Below are 20403 nucleotides of genomic sequence, written 5' to 3'. Positions count from 1 at the left end.
AACATTTCTGTTGTTAGGTGAGTTTTGCCCCATTTTGCTGCCTTTCTTGTCGCAGTTAAGTAAAAGTCACTGCAGTTGATGTTAGTAACCTGGTTGTTAAGTGAATTTGGTTTCCCACTGACTTGGCTGCTCAGAAGGTTGCAAAAGGTGGGATCATATGACCTGGGGACATTCATAAATATAAACCAGTTGCCAAGCATCCAAATTTTGATCACATAATCTGAGGCTGCAACGGTCACAACTGTAAAAAACGGTCATAAGTCACTTTTTTCAGTGCCATTGTAACTTTGGATGGTCACTAAATGAACTGTTGTAAATTGAGGACTACCTGTACTACAGTTTAGCAGGAGACAGAAATATATTCCCTGAAATTTTCCGTAGCTTAAAAAAATTCAGCAGAGTCATTTCATGCAACTCTTTTCACTCCATGAAAAATATAGCATCTAGTTTATGATCAGCAGTAATTTATGAGCCAACAGTGAGTCTACTCCAACAGCCCTACTACAAAGTATTCAGCTCTTACCTGTTGAAGTAAAAATTCTCGCTCGTCCAGAAGTCTTTTTAATCTAAAGTCTACAAGAGAGAGAGAGAAAAAGATACAAAACACTTGATATCTTACACACCTTTAAAGAAAGATGATGATGAAGGTTAGTGGGACAAAGGATAAATGAAATTATGCACGTACCACAGTGAATGATGTCACAGACAGGGCTGGGGAGGAGGGGTTTCCAACCCAGGGAGGTTATGCCAATCCCACAAAGCATGCTTGTCACCTCAGTAGAAGCCCCCGCGGCATGCAAAGCGCTACGTCTTCTACTGTGAGCATGCAGGGTATTCTATGGCCAAACACTGGAACACAAAAGTCTCACAAATCTTTTATTCTTCAAATATGTATCATTTTACAACATACATTTTAAAACATGATAATCAAACTGCACAGTTGAAATGTTATGAAAGGGACCCCGGATTACGTGGGAATATGGTTCTAGCACCTATCTACAATGGCTTTTTTGTTCAGTATTGCAGAGGCCCCTACATAGTCTAGGAAAGGGTATATATCTGTTTTAAAATGCCACAGACAACTAAATTCATTCATTCTCCTGCAAAGACACTTTCTGGCACCAGAATTCAAAGCATTGCGCAGCCCTACGTACTGATCCATTCAGACACAACATAGAAACTCCTCATGTTTTTCATAAACTGGAATCCAACACTTGCATATGATGGTTCTAGATTTTTCCACATTAAGAGTTTTTTCAAATAAGGTATGTCTCAAAAATTTGCTATTTTTTAAATTGCACAAAAATAAATCTAGATTTCAAAAGATCTATTTTACTTCAAAATGTGAAATGTTACCCATTTTATAAAAAATAACAACAAGGTCTTCCAAACACATAAGTTAAAGAAAATTAATGGTCTCTCGCAAGTCACATATAAAAATCGCTTCTTTAAAATCTCTTTTAAGGTAAGGGCAATGCCGCATTCATAGCACTCTTTGCTGCCTAATTTTTAATTTTCCTTTTAGATTATTTTTATAAATGAGAAATTAGCAGTCACAAAGTACCAGTGTACCAGTATTATTATTTACATTTGCCACACAATGCCTTTAGAACCATATATGCCAAACATTCTTAAGAGATAAGAATGATATCATTCAATTATATATCATGAAACTAAGGAATAAATAAGAATTCTTTATAAATGATGTGGCAGGTATAAAACATTTAGACAAGATTAGAATTATTCAATCTCACCTTTATTGTTTTTAGAAAGAATATACCTAATACTCCTTCCTCCTATTCCCATATAATTACAAGAATTGCTGCCTAACATATATTATTACAACTTTGTACAGTATAAATATCTTCGGTGAAACAACTAAGCAGTATAAACGTATCAGATAAAATAGTAATCTTTTTCAATGACAGTTTCTTCTCTCCTCCTGTCTTGTCTCATCATCCTTTATCTTTTTTCCCTCCCAAAAGGTAGAACGCTTATTTCACAGATACATTTCTCAGCATACGGAATGAGCAATAATTATCAATTTCTTTAAAACTACAAATATGTCTTTTAAAATATGTATATGTTTTGCGGAAATGGCAGTTGAACAAAAAATTAGAGCTATTTAAATCAATTTTACAAACAAATGAGAAGAGACATTTTAAAATATAAAACTTTATTTCCATTATATACATTAGACACTATATTGTATTTTTAATGTTTTTCTATTTTTATGTAATACATTGTTACACTGCTATATAGCTATAAATCTTTTAGAGTTTGCATAGTCTTAAATTTAGTATGGCAAAGCAAATGTTAAAATTACTTTATTCATTAAAAGTGTTCCAAGTTTTTATATGCTCATAAATGTTTTATGTCTTAAAAAGTTTTATATGTTCATAAATGATTTCTTTTGGCTCTCTTAGAAAAAAAAAGACTTAGTTTTATCATAAAACAGCAGTAGCTATTATCTTTCATTTTGTGATTTAAATAGAGATAATTATTAGAGACAATCAAGACTTATATTCTAGCAAAAATTAAAGGGACAGATTTCTCAATATAAGAAAATATTGATTTACATTCTACTTTCAATATCTATTTCTTTGCAAGGCAATGCAGAGAACAAATGTAGTTTCTTTTAAGTAAATAGATTACAATTTGCAGTAAATATTACTTAATACAAAGACTAAATATAAAGCGAACTGAAAGTTTTTATTATACATAAACCTACATAGATTACAGTGAAAGAAACAGGAAGAGAGACAAAACTACAATACTAAATTGGATCAAGAGCATTTTGATCTTTATGTATCAATTGCAGAGATATTAAGTTAAATCCAACAAGAGCTTGATTTGGTAAGAAAGGACTGAATTGGATGTGACTGAATGATTCTTAGTACATGATTTTTACTGTTAAGTAGTTCTTGCTTTATGTCTACATCTTTGCAACAGAAATTTGAAGTGAGGGAAACATACACAGCAAAAACTTGCTACTTCTCTAAAATTGTCATAATTTCATTATTGTCGTTCATTCAGTTTGATCTTGCCTTTTTGTTCATAAAGTATAACAGTATTGAAGCTAAAGTTTTATATAATAACTTGAAATCAAATAAAAATGTAACAGACCAGTGACATTTTATCAAAAACTAACATGCATCCCTTATTCATTCCCAAGAATTTTCCAATCCTAGCATTCATTAAAGTTCTCAAGAGGACAAAAGCTGCGTTTGATGGAATGTTAAGAAACAGCTTATTGGGAATTGGGAGAATAGCTAGACTGTAATTAAACTTGACAAGAAACTTGGCAAAAAAGGTAGCCTCCACCTACATACATGATTGACTACTTTGCATTATTTAAAGTATGACATTAATTCAAAATCTTTCAAATTTTGACCTTTTTTTGTGTTTTGTATTTTCGTTCTTTAACAGATGCCAGGTGAATGACGTGGAGCAATGATCCCGAGATCCCTGAGTTTAGGAGATAATGCAGTCTTCCCGAGATTTACCTTTCCCCTTCTTATTCCTTTGTGCTTCCTCTTGACTTTCATCCACATCGCTCTCCGGGTTTTCCAACTGTTCTGATGTATAATCAGCAATTTGTACTGAGCGGATTTCATCCAACAATTTACTTTCCTCTTCCAGCTGTCCACACTGTGACTTTGTTGTTTCAGAAACAGATACATCACTCTGCACAAATTTGACTTCTTCAAATCTATGTTCTTTCAGCTGCTGAATACTCTCACTTTCTTTCACAAAGGCCTCAGGTGCAACTTCTTCATCTGATGAGATTAAGCTGCCCTTTAAAACCTTTTCCTTATCTTTATTAGAATGGCCACCTCCCTTTTCAGAAATTTTCAATTCTCCAAAAGAAGCATCCACACCAACATCTAAGGCTTCATGATATTCTTCTGCAATTATTCCTTCACTCTCAGGCTTGTTTTCTTCAATGAATCCAGTCTTCTGTTTTTCAGCACAAACAACCTCCCCAACATCTGGCACAATAATACTGTGGATTTCTTCATGCAGCTGCCTGCCGTTTTTACCTGCTTCTTCAGTATCCCCTTCCATTGTAGTTGCAGTTACAGCAGACTCAACGGGATTGCCTTCTTTATCTACACTTTGTTTCCCTGCAGGTAAAACTTCTTTATGACTGCCAGCAACTTCTTTATTTATTATATCACTATCAGCCAGAGACCCAGCTGTGCAAGCTGATTTTATATTACAGCTGGAATCATTATCTCTGTTTGCCTCTGTTTCTTCCTGGGCCTGGCATTTGCTTTGATTTATATAACCTACAACAGCTCCTTCTGCAGGAAGATCTTTCACGGCAGGTTCCTCGTTCTTTCCCTCAAAATCTAAATAAGCATTTAATGCCTCCATATCTTCAACGTTTTCTTTATTTGCTCCCAACTCTTCCTCATTTTGTTTCTCAACAACTGCATCATGTTCTGAAGGTAGGGACTGGATTTCTTCAATTTTAACTTGTTCTTGTTCCTCTCCAGACTCATTCAAAGTAGCTTTTGTAAGACACAATGTTTTTTCTTCTTCTTCTTCTGCAAAATCTACTCTTTGGTCCTCCTGCTGCACTATCATACTTTGTGCCTCGTTCTCTTCATTCGTTTCACACATTTCTATTTTTGGCCCTTTTGTTACAGCATTTATGGAAGAATTTTGTTCATTTTTAAGAAATTCTCTGTTTAAATCTCCCTCAACAACTCCGTTTTTTGATTGTTCGCTATTAAGATCAATACTGGGGGCTTTCATAAGGATAGCATCTTCCAATTCTGGTGAAGTAGAAATTGCCATGTGGCTATTATTTATAAAATCTAAAGCTTCCCAAAATACTTCACTATTCCCTTCTGACTCATCAACTACAATATCTATTTGTTTTTTTTTATTTTCCTGTTGTGAAACTATTTCTAAATTGGCATGTATTTCTTGATTGATCTCAATACTTGGATCTGCCATATAATTTTGATTATGAGTTACATTTATATTTCCATCAGACACTTTCTCTTCTAAAATATGACTTGGTGAAGCCCCTTCAACTTTTAATTCACCTGAACAGCTTTTTTCAAGTGAAACAATTTCTTGGGTACATTCTGAGTAACTTTTTACAGGATCAAGTCCACTATTTGATTTCAGTGTTGATGTAATTTTGGCTTCAGTGATTTTCTTAGTCTCTACATTTTCATCAGCAGGCAATGTCTTTATTTCCAAACATTTGAGAATGATTTCCTGATCCTTAGTGTCCTCTGTGTTTTCCTCATGCTCAGAATTCTGCAAGATTTCCTTTTTCCCCATATTCTCCAAAATCTCATTTTCCATCTCCACTTCATTTTCTCTGCCTAAAAGATCATTATAAGAAAGTTCAAGGGACCACAATACAGGTACATCATTTAAGTATGCTATCACTTACCTTTCCATTTAAAACCCCAAGAGTATTAGTAACATGTTAAAAAGTATCCACTTTTGTAAATTATAGGAAGGCAAAGGAAGAATGTAACTCAATTATATTGAATTTGTATTACTTTGTGAATTGTACAAATTAAAATTCCTTGTTTTTAACTTTTTTTAATAGAGCCAATAATTTAAATACACAAAGTTTTGTTAGCTTTGATATGTTAGTTGAATATGGCTGGGATAAATCTCACTGTAATTAATAACTTACAAATAACTATTATGAATAGCAACGCAATTCATTTTACAGGCAGGCCTCAACTTATGACCATTTTTTAAGCAACGGTTAAAAAGTTATGATGGTGCTGAAAAAAATTACTTATGACTAGTCCTGACATTACCATCCCAGTCTGTCTCTATGGACCATGATTGCAATTCAGTTAATTAGCAACCAGCATTTACAATAGTTGCAGCATTCCAAGAATGTGTGATTACCATTTGCAATCTTCCCAGCTGGCTAATATTTATGACAAACAAAATCAATGGGGTAAACCGGATTTGCTTAACCATGGCAAAAAAGGTTGGGGGGTGACTCACTTAATGACCACTTAATGACCACATTGCTTACTGAGGAAAGTTTAGGTCCCAATTGTTGTCATAAGTTAAGCACCATCTGTAATTACCTAAAACTTAATATTTTCAAGTGCTTTTCATATACACTGCTGGGAACCATAGCAAAGTTAATGTCTATAAAATATATATATATATACAATGTATTATACTTAATATATTTAAATAAAATTTACAATAAGTACATTGGTAATATAGCTTTAAATTATTTGGGTTTCCTGAAATTGGGAATTAAATAACACCCAATTAATCTCTCCCCCCCCCGTCAGGCCTGGGGATAGGATAGTTGCCCCTCCCGAATGATGAATGTATGTTGTTTGCTATTTTATTACATGTTGTCCTACTGTCTGTATTCCCCCCCTTCCCAGTTTTTGTGTGAGCCGCCCTGAGTCCCCTCAGGGAAAAGGGCGGCCTACAAATTCTAATAAAATTCTAAAATTCTAAAAAATTCTAAAAATTCTCTTCTCACCAAAAAACCTCACACTATAAAAATAATGGCCTTAAGTGATTGTTGTATTAAGGAAAAGTTAACATAATGTAGACCATGCAGAATATTATTGTTAGATTATAAACATTTCCAAGCAAAAAATGATCATAGATAGTGTCTTAATACAATGGAAATGCTTACCTTCTGTACAATCCTCAGGTACTTTAAAGGCCTGACTTGGCTCTGAAACAACCTTGGAAGAATTTGATAGTCCATCCTTAGCAGCAACACAATCAGAGATTTCTCCATTGGTAGCCATTCCTAAATTGGTGATTGTTCCAGATTGCTGGGAATGCAAAACAAAATATATTTATAACATTCAGTTCCATGTAAAGTATGTTTGAAAAACTGAAATCCTGCACAATAAAATCACATGAATGCAGAGTGTGACGCTAGTATGAATATAATAACTAGATAACAGTACTAAAACTTTTGCAGCAGGAGGTGATCTTCACAGATTATGCCACTATCCCAAGTGAAAACAATTCATGATACAGCTTCAGACTATAGAAGTGGCATGGTCAGCAGTCCCACTCCAGGAGCTTGAAATTTTTACATATATGCTAATATTAATTCTTCCTAATTTCCAAATGTAGGTAAATGCACTTCAAGAGCAGCATAATGAGAGAATACAATTAGTTAAGATCACAATGATGTGTTACTCCTAGTTTAAGTTTATCAAATAATGGAACACCCAAGGAAGATTCTTTTTGGTACACTGAAATAAAATGCTATTATTTAATATCACTACCTTTTATACTTTATATTTTTTGCTTGTGTTCGTTTGCTTCATCATACCTTTAATTGTTCCTTCAGCAAAATCACCTCCTCTCTAAGATCATCTCGCTCACTTCTTAGGGAATCAAAGAAAACTTTCTGCCTTTCTAATGCCTAAGTATTTAACGAAGAAGCAGAAGATAAAGATAGTAAAATCAGAAAAAAGAGGATATAAAGATTAAGAAATTTAGCAATAAGAATCAGCAATTTTAGATCCACAAGATAAAAGATTTGCATAAAAGAAAAAGGAATGCTTATTTACAGAAATTTCTCTTAACTAACATTAAGGGAGCCCTGATGCACAGTGGTTAGAATGAAATATTGGAGGCTAACTCTGCCCACAACCTGGAGTTCGATCCTGAATAGCTCAAGGTAGATTCAGCCTTCCAAATAAGGACCCGGGTTTGGTGGGGAGGGGAGGCAATATGCTGACATTTGTAAAATGCTCAGGGAGTGCTGCAAAGCAGAGCAGGATATAACTCTGAAAATGATTTCCCTAAACACTCTGTCACTAACTTATCAAGGCAAACCTAGTTCTATTTGAATTTCTTCACAATCTCTTTTTATGGCTATGGCTTTATACACAACTCAGAATTGCAACAGGGCGTTCCTCCTTCCATTCCGATAACCAGTGAATTCTATTACCGCTACAGTGGGCACACTCATTACTATAATGAAAGAGAAATATTATGTATAAAGGAAATGCAATGTGTTGCATATTAATGAAAAATAATACTTAGTTCTGCTCTAAAGACTTTGTGACCAAAGATTTTTAAATGTTTAAATTTGCTGTTCTGCTGTTTGCACTAAGAAATATCCTAAATTTAGAATTAATCATATTATAATAAAAGGAAACCATTCAACCCTCTTTCTTCTGAAGGCTAAATAACAGAATGATCCAGTGACAGATGATGTTGAAGTGTTAGTTGCTGAGATTAAATGTTATAGAGGATGATAAAAACAAATTTGAGAAAAACCACTCTGCAATTGAATGGTCCTAACTTCCTCGTCTATCCTTCTGTTAATAAATAACAGAAGGAGTTATTTTAATCACATTGTTGGAGGTAAATACTAAAATCATCTTTTTTTAAAATAAAAAAACTTGCCCCAACCCCTTTTTTAAAAACAAAAAGTGCTTGGGGATATAATAGTTAACCAATTTCAGACACTTTTAAAATCTATTTTGCTACAATTCATTTTAGTATGCTTTGCCTGTTTGATAACATGCATTAAGGGAACTCCTGAGCTCTAGTTTTCAGATGGCCTTGAGAAGCAAGGCCAATGTTCTTGGCTAAAGGGTAGATTTCTAAATATGCTGTTAGGGAATGGAAAGGCTTCCTGGTCAGGCATGCCTCGTTCATTACCCAAGAAAGAAAACCTCCCCCTCCATTTGAGTAGAGATAAAGCTGCTTTTACTAGACATAAAATGAAAGCAGCTAAAGAAAAGCAAGGTCTGAGACAAAAAGGCGCAAATGTGTACATATCACCCAGGACCCTCCCTCTAATGATCCCAACCCAATGTCCAATCTGCAACTCCCAAAGGTGTCGTGTGGGGTTCATCTTCAAGTGGCCTCATTCCGTTGGTATGCAGACACGGTTGACCTTGATCAAACCTAAACACAAGCCATCAGCGTACGCAGAAGATGGTGAGACCAAAACTCCCTTTATGATACTCCTCCAGCACCAGCAATTTCCCTCCCAAATACCACAAACCCACACCCTCCCCATTACTATGGGGACAGCAAGCAAGCAAAGTAGAGGCTGACACTTCCTTTGATATTATTCAGTTTACTGTGGATTGAAGAAGGCAAAGGCAACAAAATTTGGTCCTTCTCTGAAGAAAGTAACGCAGTTACTTTCAGCCAGAGAAGTTGATTTTGAATATAATAAAATTAACTGTGATACACAATAAATGCATGAAAAGAGAGGAGGAAGTCAATTAATACATCTCCTAACTAAACAAAGATCTATGAAAACATGAAATACGCACTGCCACCTCTGAGAACAGAGGAGCTTCAAAGCAGCATTTGTATCCTTATGTAGGCAATACAAATACACATAATGCACGTTGTGCCACCTGATGCATGGTCATCTAAATTACAGCAGTGCATTCAGCTGATTCATCCGACTTTTCAAATAAGACATGACAGACACAGAGTGCTAATAATATGGCTATCATTCACATTGCGTAAGAGAAGATACAGAAAGCTCCACATCAGCTCTTGGCTGACAGGCCAAGAGAAACATACCTCCCCCCCCCCCCCGAGAAAGATACATCCAGATGCCACCTGGGTTCCAGATGGTATTTTAAACCTTGAGAGGTATCTCCCAAGAAGAACATCCATAAGTTCACAAACCAGAGATATACACGGTGTGTACAATTATTAGGCAAGTGAATATTTTGACCATAATTTTTGTGCCTATTTTCCACCTCCAAGCTGTATAAATTTGAATACTTAGTGGATATAAGCATATCAGATGATGTATATTTGTGTAATGAGGGAGGGTGGCTTACTAGACTCTGGGTGCACCAGAAGCCTTGTTAGCCTTGATGTAGTGGGAAAATTGGGGATGCGATTGAGGGAACTGAAAAACCCCTTTCTCAGCAGGACATAACAGTGTGATGGGGGTGCTCCAGCCACATTTCTAATTGAACTGGTGGAGCTGAACATAGGAACCCATGCAGAGACCATCCAATTCATTATGGCTCAGGGGCTGATTGAAGCCATGGTCCTGAGGCTTAAATGGGTCAAGAAGTGGAATCCCTCCATAAACTGGGAGCGAAACCAGCTGAAGGTATGGAGGAAAGTTTCCAACCAGGAAGCCGTAATAAAAGTGATAAGGAGCTGCCACAAGTTGTTGGTTAGAAAAGTGAAAGAGAAGGTGGCACAGGGAAAGCATGGGGGGGGGAGCTGGATCCATCAATCCCCAAGGAATACTGGGACCCAGCTGAAGTGTTCAGAGAAAAAGAGTCTGATATGCTTCCCCCCCCCCCCATTGCCTCATGGACTTTGCTATCAAGATCGTCCTTATGGCCAAGATGCCAAAATCCAAACTATACTTGATGATGCCCTGGGAACTGGAAGAATGCAATATTTTATCGACAAAAATTTGGCCAGGGGTTTTATTCAGCCAACACAGTCATGCATGGGCACACCCATGCTGCTCCAAGAGAAAAAAAGATGACCGGCTTAGATTATGAGTGGATTATCGTGGGCTTAATGCTATCTGTGTGCAAAATATGTACCTCTTTCCACTGATAAAGGACATGCTAGGTCACCTGGCCAAGCAAAAACCAGACTTAAGGGAGGCTTATTACCAGATGCAGATTAAGAAGGGGGATGAATAGAAAATAGCATTTAACTCCCTTTGGGCTACTTCCAATACAAAACTCTCTTTGGGCTACAGGGAGCCCCACAGTGTTCATGCAGTTAATCAATGAGGTGCTACGTGATCATTTATACAAAGGGGTGTTGGTGCGCTTGGACAATATTTTAACAGTATTTTAATTTACATTGAAATGATGAAAGAACACACGAAACTAATAAGGGCATGGCTCAAAAAATTTCTAGGGGGCCAACCTGTATGTGAAACTCTCCAAGTGTGAATTTCATAAAAACTAAACTGGACTATTTGGGATATCAGATTTTCCAGGAGGGTGTAGAAATGGACCTGGTGAAGGTGAATGCCGTCCTAGAGCGGGAAGCCCCTTGTACAAGAAAGCAGTTACAGAGCTTCCCTGGTTTCACTTTTACTAACAGTTTATCCAAGCCTTTACCCAAAGAGAACTGCCAATCACAAATCTCTTAAAAACCAAAATAACCACTAAACCAACCACTAAAATGGACAATGGAATGCTTTCGAGAAACTGAAAAGCCTTTTTGGACAAAAAGTTTGTCATTCAGGCAGATGCCAGCAACGTAGAAGTGTTTCTCCTCCAAAAGAAATTACAAAGGGGGAGGGGGGGGAATACAACTCTTTGACTAGATCTTGTGCAAACTCTCCAAAGCAGAAAGGCACTGGGCAGTCTGGGAGAAGAAAGTTTACGGAATTCGCTGGGCTCTCCTCACCTGGAGACAATTCCTAGAGAGCAGCAAGGTCCCTTTTGAAGTCTGGACTGACCACAAGAACTTGGAAGTGCTAAAAAAAACACACAAGAAAGCTATCTCCCAAACAAGTCTGATGGACTCAATACTTCAACTGGTTCAACTTCACCCTTTGCTACCTCCCCAGAGTGAAGAATTTCCTGTCCAGGATGCCCCAGTACAACAGCGCCAAAGAGAGGGTTGTCAATTCCATCATTCCTTTCAAACACCAGGCTGCACCAGCCCTTACAAGGCAATATAAAGCCTCAAAAGAGCAGATAGCTGGCAACGTATCTCAAACGCTAAAAGGAGTTCTAGCAAAGTGGTTCCAACTACATAAGAAAGAACTTTCATTAAGGGATGATCTGATGTGGATGGGGAATAAATTGTATGTGCCTACAAACCAGTGAACCCTGATTTTGCAATGCAGCCATGACACTAAGACCGTGGGACATTTTGGATTAGTTAAAACTCTCCACTTTGTGAAATGCCAGTTCTGGTGGCCATGCATGAAAAAAGACATTGAGAACTATGTGGCCAGCTGCCCGGTCTGTGCCTCAGCCAAAAGACACACTGGCAGGACACTAGGATTGCTACAACCCATCACCAGCCTTATTGCCCATGGAAGGAAATATCAATGGACTAATTTTTGCCGAACTGTACTAAATTTAATTTTCATAAGTGAATTATAGATTTCTTCCATATTCACAAAATGTCAAGAGTCCTCAAAATCTGCCCCATGTTCCTGCAGGTACTATCTGAGATAGACAGATAAAAGGCCTAGAGATAAATATTCCTAAACTACTTCTGAAAGTTTGAGCTCAGTCTGAATATTGAAATCCTCAAAAACAAAAGTTTCAGAGTCTTCCAAGATCGGCTCACACAGGAAAACTGCCCAGCAGTGGGGTGTATAGAACACCAACAAGATCTTTGATCTATGCAACCAAATGTTGGACCTCTCACATTTTAGAACTGGATAAGAAAATGGAGTCTCCAGCAAGGATAGTAAGGATAGTCTCAGGCACAGAAAACTGAAAGTTTGATGAAATGACTCCAGATGACATTCCCCATCTCCCCAACTATTCCAGATTTCAACCAATTTCCAAATAAGCAATAGATCTCATAATCTAAGCTCATTAAGTTACAAAAATATTTTTAAAAAGAGCTACTCATTTCTGTTTCCCCTACAACATTATGTTCTGCAATCAACAATAGCAGGGACTAAAACAAAACTCCCCCATCCCCCAAATTCAGAAACATGACACAACTGCAATAATTTTGCAACTTACCAGTGACTCTCACAAACTGTCCATTTCTTCATCATATATATTTCAATAATAGCATAACCCATAATTAAGCATTGCCACCATTAAAATTAAGCACAATAAATGGTTATAACTAAGGTGACCAGACGTCCCGATTTCAGCGGGAAAGTCACGCTTTATAACAATTTGTCCTGTGTCCCGGGGCGTTTTTAAAAAGTCCTGATTTTCTGGCTTCATGTTGAAAGCCCAGTGGATTTGCTTAAGAAATCCTAACCGGGGCAAGACAAAAGACACTCTGTATAACTAACCTCTCTCTCTCTGTCTCAGTACTTTCATTGAAGATATTAAAAGTTAAAGCAACAAAACGGACCCCCCCCCCCCCGGCGCCCCTTTTACCTCATTTTATAAGAAAAAATGACCAAGTACCATAGAGCTCCAGGAAATGCTTGGCTAGAGAAGCCGCGAGTGTTACTTCCTGGATTTTCCGGAGGGGAGGGGCACGGAGGTTGGAGGTCGGCTCGTGTGGAAAAAAATGGTGGCAAAGTTTCTTTGAAAAATATTTCCCTGACTAATTTCACCATTTTAATTTGCTCAGTTCTTTGTATTAACATCTATATCATTCAGGATTGACTTGGAGTGCTCACTTGTGCCTGCTGGTAAGTGAACTGGTTTTTTTTCTTTTATTTTTTAATGTATTTTAAAATAATATTGTATTTATTGTGCATAGGATTTTTTTAAAGTTTTATTCTGTGTGGATTCTTTTTTTAAATTGTCTTAGACTATTTAAAAAAAAGATTCTATCCAAAATAAATTGAAGTGAAACCATTTTTAAAAATTCTATGCACAATACTTTGAAATGTTTTACTTCAATTTATTCTGTGTGGATTCTTTTTTTAAATTGTCTTAGACTATTTAAAAAAAGATTCTATACAAAATACAAAATACCAGCTGCAGTTATTCACTTAAGAACTGTGGCAAGAAAGGTGGTATAGTGACCAAAGTTACAATGGCATTGAAAAAAGTGACTGATGACCATTTTTCACACTTAGCGACCGTTGCAGCATCCTCATGGTCACGTGTTCAAAATGTTGATGTTTGGCAAGAGTTACAATTTATATTTGTAAATTGTAGTTATCTTGAAATTTAAAAAAATTACAATACTATTTTTGCGTTATATGAAATTTTTTGTTGCTCCGTATAAAATTTTTAATTAAGCCCCCCCCCCCCGTCCTCCCCCCCCCCCGGTTAAAGGTGTCCCTCTTTACCAATCTGAAAATCTGGTCACCTTAGTTATAACTGTGATCCAAATGGCACTTCCTAGAAACATCTGTGCAACCCTCACCTATGTCGTGTCTAGCCACAAATCAGTCTCTCTCTCTTTATCCTTGCTCTGCATACTTGGCACAATACTCTCCCACTCCCTTCATGCCTAACTTATCTCTCTGACACATCCGTACACTCTGCACCCACATGGCTGTCTTCAGAAACCACACCAAGTTAAAAACAGTCTGCTTTTTTCATGGGAGAGGGCAGCATCTCACCACACATCTAGCAGCAGTTTTTTAAAGGTTTTTTTTTTAATAAAGGCATAATAAAACATTTTCTAACTCTTTAGCTCCAAAGGTACATTTGAAAGAATTACCAAGAGTACTTGAAGTCTTTAAAAAATAAGAAAGAAAGAAAGAAAGAAAGAAAGAAAGAAAGAAAGAAAGAAAGAAAGAAAGATAGTAAGTAAGTAAGTCTCATTGGAAGCTCTGTTAAATTTTTATGTTGGTTTTTTTCTGGAAAACAATATTGTATTATGAAGGAACTCCCCCCCCCAAAAAAAAAATGTACATATGTAGGCTATTTAAAATGTCAGAAATAATATAATGATTTTCACTACATTTTGTTTTTAATTTCTTCAGAGTTTCTGAAATTTTAAGACAATATATATCTTTTATTTAAAAAAAATAAAGTTAATATCAATCTGCAAGAAATACACGCCTGATTCTTGGACACTGACTGGACGGGTTTATCTTGGCAAGAAGGTTCGCCTTCTTCCTACGGCTGAAAGGGAAGTAACTGACCCAAGGTCACCCAGCTAGATCTGTGCCCAAGGCAGGACGGTTCTAGTCTGACTCTGGTTTCTAGCCTCTGTTACTAGCCTTATCTCTGAGCCTAGATCAGTTTCTAGCCTGATCCTTTAACCGTTAAATTGGTTTTTATACTGGCTATTTCCTATATTATATAAAGATGCAAATATCACTGCATTTTTTTCAAAGGCATTTTTCAACTACAACTCATATCTTACTCTACCATTTTCCCTAATTTATTTACCACATTTTTAGACCACCAAAGTCCCAAATTCTTATCAGTTTAAAAATAGAAATAATAAACAATAAAAACATCCAAATAGAAACATCTATACATTATTTAAAAATATAGAAAATAAATAAATAACAAAGCCAAATTATAGCCCAGCCAAGATGGGATCATGCCAAAAAAAAATTCCTCTGGAAGAGCTTAGTTTTCAACTGTTTCTAAAAGGCAGCTGGGTGTCCACTGGGAAGCCAAACCAAAGAACTGGTGTGGCCATGGAAAAGCCGTGCATCCAAGCCCTGGCCCCACCCCGCTAAAGTGGGAAGCCACTCGGCATTGATTTTTTGATTCCTGGCAAGGGCAATTTGGTTAGAAGGGGTTTGCCCCCTAACTGCTTGCTAGGGAAGAGAATGATTAGCCCAAGATCACCCAGCTGGCTTTGTGCCTAAGGTAGGACTAAAATTCACCATATTCTGGTTTTTAATCTGGTGCCTTAACCAACTGGCTCCCAAATAAAATTGGCCCACCCAGTTTCATTGTGCCAATATGAAGTACTATATTTTTATTCCGAAATCTGTTTTTGGGTGGGAATTATCATCATCAAATTTACCTTAGTACCTATCTTAGTACTTAGTATTTAGTATTATAAAACTGCAGGTTTCATTCTCAATTTATCCTTGGGTTTATTCAAATGGATTTTGGAATCAAACCTAATTGAAATTGAAAATTTGGGAGCACTTTGAGTAAAAAATACAGATTATAGCCTATCTATCTGCAAGCTTGATGTTCTGTAGAAGTCTAATAAATTCTTCTGATCCTGACCCATTTTAATTCAGAATGTGAATTTAAAACAGAACATTGAAAACTTGGGGGGGGAAAAAACAATGCTACAAAAACCCTACCCCTATCTTTTTTTCTTTCCATTCTATTGTCTCTTGAAGATCAGTTATTTCACTGACAAAACCCTCTTGTTTTTGTTGCAGTTGTCGGATTTCCTAAGATGTAAAACAAGAAGATAGAAATCAGAGAAGATAGTTAATGAGAAGGTGAACATTCAAGGCTGCAACATTCACAAAGAACAATTAAATAAAAGGATGCATGAAATAAAGCCAAATGTCTGTACATTCAAATGCATGGATTTACATTCAAATCTCAAAATATTTCAAGATAATATACAGTTCTACAGACTTTCCAATTTCCCAATATCTACAGTATCCCCAACAGATGGCCAAACAATACATTAGTGATGAAGCAAATATAAAAGTGATAGCAATAAATTATCTATTGAAGAGCTCTTTTGCTTTAAAACCCACTGTTTTGTCATGGAACACACCTGAACAATTCTATCCTTCTTCTTCTATACGACAGCCCTTCACATAACTTGAAGACAGCTACGTATCTCTTCTATTTTCAGGCTAAATGTACCCAACATCTCAAAGTACACCCCATAAGTTTAATTTTTGTCTTCCAGACCTCTCGCTTGTTCTCCTCTGAATATGTACTAGTTTGTTAATATCCATCAACAATGCAGGGCTAGCTGTCAGCCCAAGCGGGTGTGCAGGTGGGCGCTCTGCGATTTCCAGCTGTCCAGTGGGCTTATCGAAGTCGAAGCAGTCTTGGTGTGTGTGTGGGGGGGGGGGGCAGTGGGAGAAGAAGGACAACCTTCTGTTGAGTGTATCTGGGTAGCAGCCCATGTCAGAAGACGGAGAAAGCTTTCACAAAAATGGATGGGGAAGAAGACGGCTTGTAATGGCAGAACCGTAGAGCTGACAGCTGGCTGATGCAAACAGTGGCAAAGTGGAACAACAGTAGACCGGAGCTGGCTGAAAATTTAATTCTGACTTCTGCAGAATGAGTGGAAGGAAAGGGGAGCAGTTCTGTGTGAAGACCCTAGTGGATTTAAGAGAAGGAGGGTCTCCAGACAGAAGGAGGGTGGACGTTTCTCCCCCCCCCCACCCCCATTACAGAAGCGGCACAGGGAAATTGTGGGGTATCTTTAGGATCCACAAGGATAGAAGACCAAAGGAGAGACAAACTGAAAAAGGAGCTTTGGACTGGAGATTTTTGTGGGATTGTATAAAAGAATTGGATTGTGCTGGGGAAAACTGGATAAAACATAGAGACAAAATGGCTTTCCCCTTTGTTTTTGGACACCGACAATGCATTTTTGGAGCAGAGACAAGACACAAAGGAGACACCTACTGGGCAAAAAGGATATCGCACCAATAATGCAATGTGTGACACCCCCCCCCCCCCCGTGTACATGCACGCAAGAGAGGCGCCCCCCCCCATCTTTCCATGCTTTTTTTTACCCACCCCAGGCTCCAGAGGCTTTATAGGAGCCTGGGGAGGGTGAAAATAGCCTCCCCGCCCCCCAGAGGCCCTCCAGAGGCTTCAGGGACCTTCGGGAGGCTTCCCTGAAGCCTCCAAAGGGCAAAATACAACCCTCCGAGCAAACCAGAAGTTCCAGTTTGCTCATAGGGTGGTTTTTAGTCCTCCGGAGGCTTCTGGGATCCTCCTGAAGGTCCCTGAAACCTCCAGAGGGTTTAAATTGACCCTATGAGCAAACCGGAAGTCCGTTCCCTAACTTCCTGTTTGTGCATAGGGCCGGGTTTTTTTGCGCTCCAGAGGCTTCATGGAAGCTCCTGAAGCCTCCGGAAGGCCTCTGGGGGGGGGAGGCTTTTTTCACCCTCCCCAGGCTCCTATAAAGCTGACAGGGCAACGCCTCGCGTTCACCATCCCGGGCCTAGGGCAAACAGCTATGGTCCTAATAGCAGAGGTGAAATAGTAGAGGTGAATGACTGGGGGAGAAACCCTGGGGGTGAACAAGAAGCGGCAAAGGGTACAAGGAGGTCACACACACACACACACACACAGACACACAGGAATTCACACAGATTCAGAGCACCCATTTTGATTTTTAAAGTATTAACAAAGTTGAAGAATATCACAAGGAGAATCACTTTTGTCAGTGAATTTTATTCGTGCAGTCTCAAAATACTCGTTTGTGGGTAGGGAGCAAAACGCTACCTTCTGATATAATGACAAAAGTCTGTTATTTACACGCATTTGTGTACTTACAGCAAGCAGTTCTTCTTTTTGTTTCAGAGCCTCTTTGAGTTCCATGAACTGGAATTTCAATGTAGCATGAGCATGTTTTTCCCTCTCAAAATCCTACAAAATGAGCATTTTATAATTAGACAATATTGTGTTGCATCTGTACTCAAAATGCTTTTATTCGGGCACGTTTTGTTTTTACTCACTCTATATGCTAAGTCACGTATTTTATTAGATTTCTGTTCTACGCCACTCATGAATTTATGCCACTATATGCTCTCTATCATGGCCTAGACATAATCTTTTGCATAGTGAGGCCATACTCATAGGATTTACCTGGAGAAGCATACCCTGGGGATAAGGGAATGGAAATGAATCTCACCTTTATATTTAGTCAACAGTTCCCTCAATATTACCATCAAAATAATATTCATTTAGGAAAAGAGTATTTTAACAATTTTTGCCTAAAATCTAGAGCTTTCATAGGGTGTTTTCTTCAACCATACAGCTGATAAAGACACTATGAAGATTTATTACTACTTACTTTGTTTTTTTCTTCAAATTGCCTCTTAGATTCTGCAAGCTGCTCCTCTAGTTCCAATAATGCATCCTGTAGGGTTTCTACTTGGTACATAAAATTTGTTTTCTCATTATCTAATTGAGCATTTGAAACCATAGCTTTCTTATATTTTTCTTCAACTTCATCAGAAGAGTCCTAAAGATAAAGAAAAATTCAAAGGAATATTTTCAATTTATTTATCGGGCCTAAATCTAATAGGTGATGTATCACAGGCAAGACGGACAAACTTTCTTGCAAAGTATCCTATTTGATCTAGTTTGTTATAGAAGTATCAGAATAGGGTATGTCACAAGGTAATGGCTTCCACTTAAAACTTTTCTGAATGATTTCACACTTAATTAACTAAGCTAAACTAAAGCAGCATTTGTATACTCACAAACTAATCATACCAACTGAATTTCAAGGATATGTTAGCATATTAGACATTTAAAATGCAACATAATTTAATTGAGTGATTGAACTTAGTGAAGCATTCTTGACATTGTCTTATATATTTACAAATGCATTGTTTTTTTTAAAGGAAAAAACCTAAATCCTCTGAACTTCAACACTGCCATACAAACACCAATATTTTAGTATGTATGTATGTATGTATGTATGTATGTAGTGACGTGAGGTGAGGTTTATGGCTGGTGAGGCACTGATGTCATCACAATCTTTTTATTAAAATGGCTTTGTAATACAGGAGGTTTTAATAAAAGGATCCGTGCCGTTTTGTCCCGTCCTTGTGCGTTTCGAAGGGGTGGCGGGCAAGAGCGTATCACCGAGGACCATATATGGTGACCACCAGTGGCCAACAACAACAAAAAAAGAGATTTGGGGGGGAGCAAGGAACCGAGGAGTTCCTTGTTTTGTTTTCCACAAGGAACGACAGTCCCTCTGAGGGGGGGAGGAGAGAGAGAGAGAGAGAGAGGTGATGATGATGATGATGATGATGATGATGATGACAATTAAGTATCAAAAACCTTTTGAGTTTGACAATATAATACGTTATCCAAAATTATAAATAATCTTATTTTCAGATGCATTTTTTGCCATCTCTGTTATTTTCTTTTTTAAAAATCAGACTTGCTTCCAATTTGTGCCTTCTGGCAAACTGCAGTTTTCTTGGCAAGAGATCTAGCTTGCCATTGCTTTCATCATAGGTCTGAGAAAATTAGTTTCTTTCTTTCTTTTTTCTTCCTTTCTTTCCCCCCGATTTGTTTCCCTCTTTCTCTTCCTTCAGCTCTCTTTCATTTCTCTCTATCTCTCTCTCTCTTTCTCCCCTTTTCTCTTTCATCTCTTTCTTGAGTGTGCAAGCAAAATACCCCAGGATCACGGTGGCGGAGACAGCAACTCCTTCCGCTCCGCTGCGGAGAAGAGCCACGCTGTGCAGGAGACTCCTCAGCGCTAGACTTAGATCAGCGTGAGCCGCGGTCCCTTCCTCTCCACAACCTTCCCCCGAAAGCTTTTTCCCAACTAATACCAGCAGCCATTTCATCTCCACCAAGGTAGATACATACACACATGCGTGTGCGCCACACACACACGCACACCAAACAAATTTTTTTTAAAAAAAATGTCAGAAATGGAGAAAGAAGTGAGACCTCCAGAAAATAAAAGAAACAGGAAGCTGGCTCATCCTGTAAAAAGGGAAATCAATGAAGAGATGAAGGTACATCTCTGCGCTCTCCCTTTATTGTCACTTTATCGCAAGTGAGAAGGGAAGAAAAAGGGAAGAGCTGAGTCACAGGAAGAACGAGCGCCCTCTAGTATGAGGCAGGAGAACTGTGTGCCTCACCTACCTCGGGATTTTTTTAGGCTTTTGACCCTCGCTTAACT

At 37.7% G+C, this 20403-nt stretch overlaps 1 protein-coding gene across 4 annotated transcripts in view; it reads right to left on the bottom strand.

The window, feature by feature from the left end:
• Positions 1 to 20403, bottom strand: part of LRRFIP1 (LRR binding FLII interacting protein 1) — an 82527-nt gene that overhangs the window by 25329 nt on the left and 36795 nt on the right. For 2 of the 4 annotated variants that reach the window (XM_032210557.1, XM_032210539.1), the window contains 5 exons: positions 18547 to 18717; positions 18027 to 18119; positions 15848 to 15940; positions 6659 to 6803; positions 2568 to 5348 (listed from right to left, as the gene is read on the bottom strand). In XM_032210557.1, the coding sequence (XP_032066448.1) occupies positions 3475 to 5348; positions 6659 to 6803; positions 15848 to 15940; positions 18027 to 18119; positions 18547 to 18717 (2376 nt within the window). In that variant the 3' untranslated portion in view covers positions 2568 to 3474. Of the gene's footprint in view, positions 1 to 523; positions 574 to 2567; positions 5349 to 6658; positions 6804 to 15847; positions 15941 to 18026; positions 18120 to 18546; positions 18718 to 20403 lie in introns of those variants that run through there. The other 2 variants (XM_032210565.1, XM_032210547.1) reach the window with 2 other exon arrangements.

Source organism: Thamnophis elegans, chromosome 1, assembly GCF_009769535.1.
Source record: "Thamnophis elegans isolate rThaEle1 chromosome 1, rThaEle1.pri, whole genome shotgun sequence".
Lineage (NCBI taxonomy): Eukaryota > Metazoa > Chordata > Lepidosauria > Squamata > Colubridae > Thamnophis > Thamnophis elegans.
This window is presented reverse-complemented; position numbering and strand designations above follow the sequence as displayed.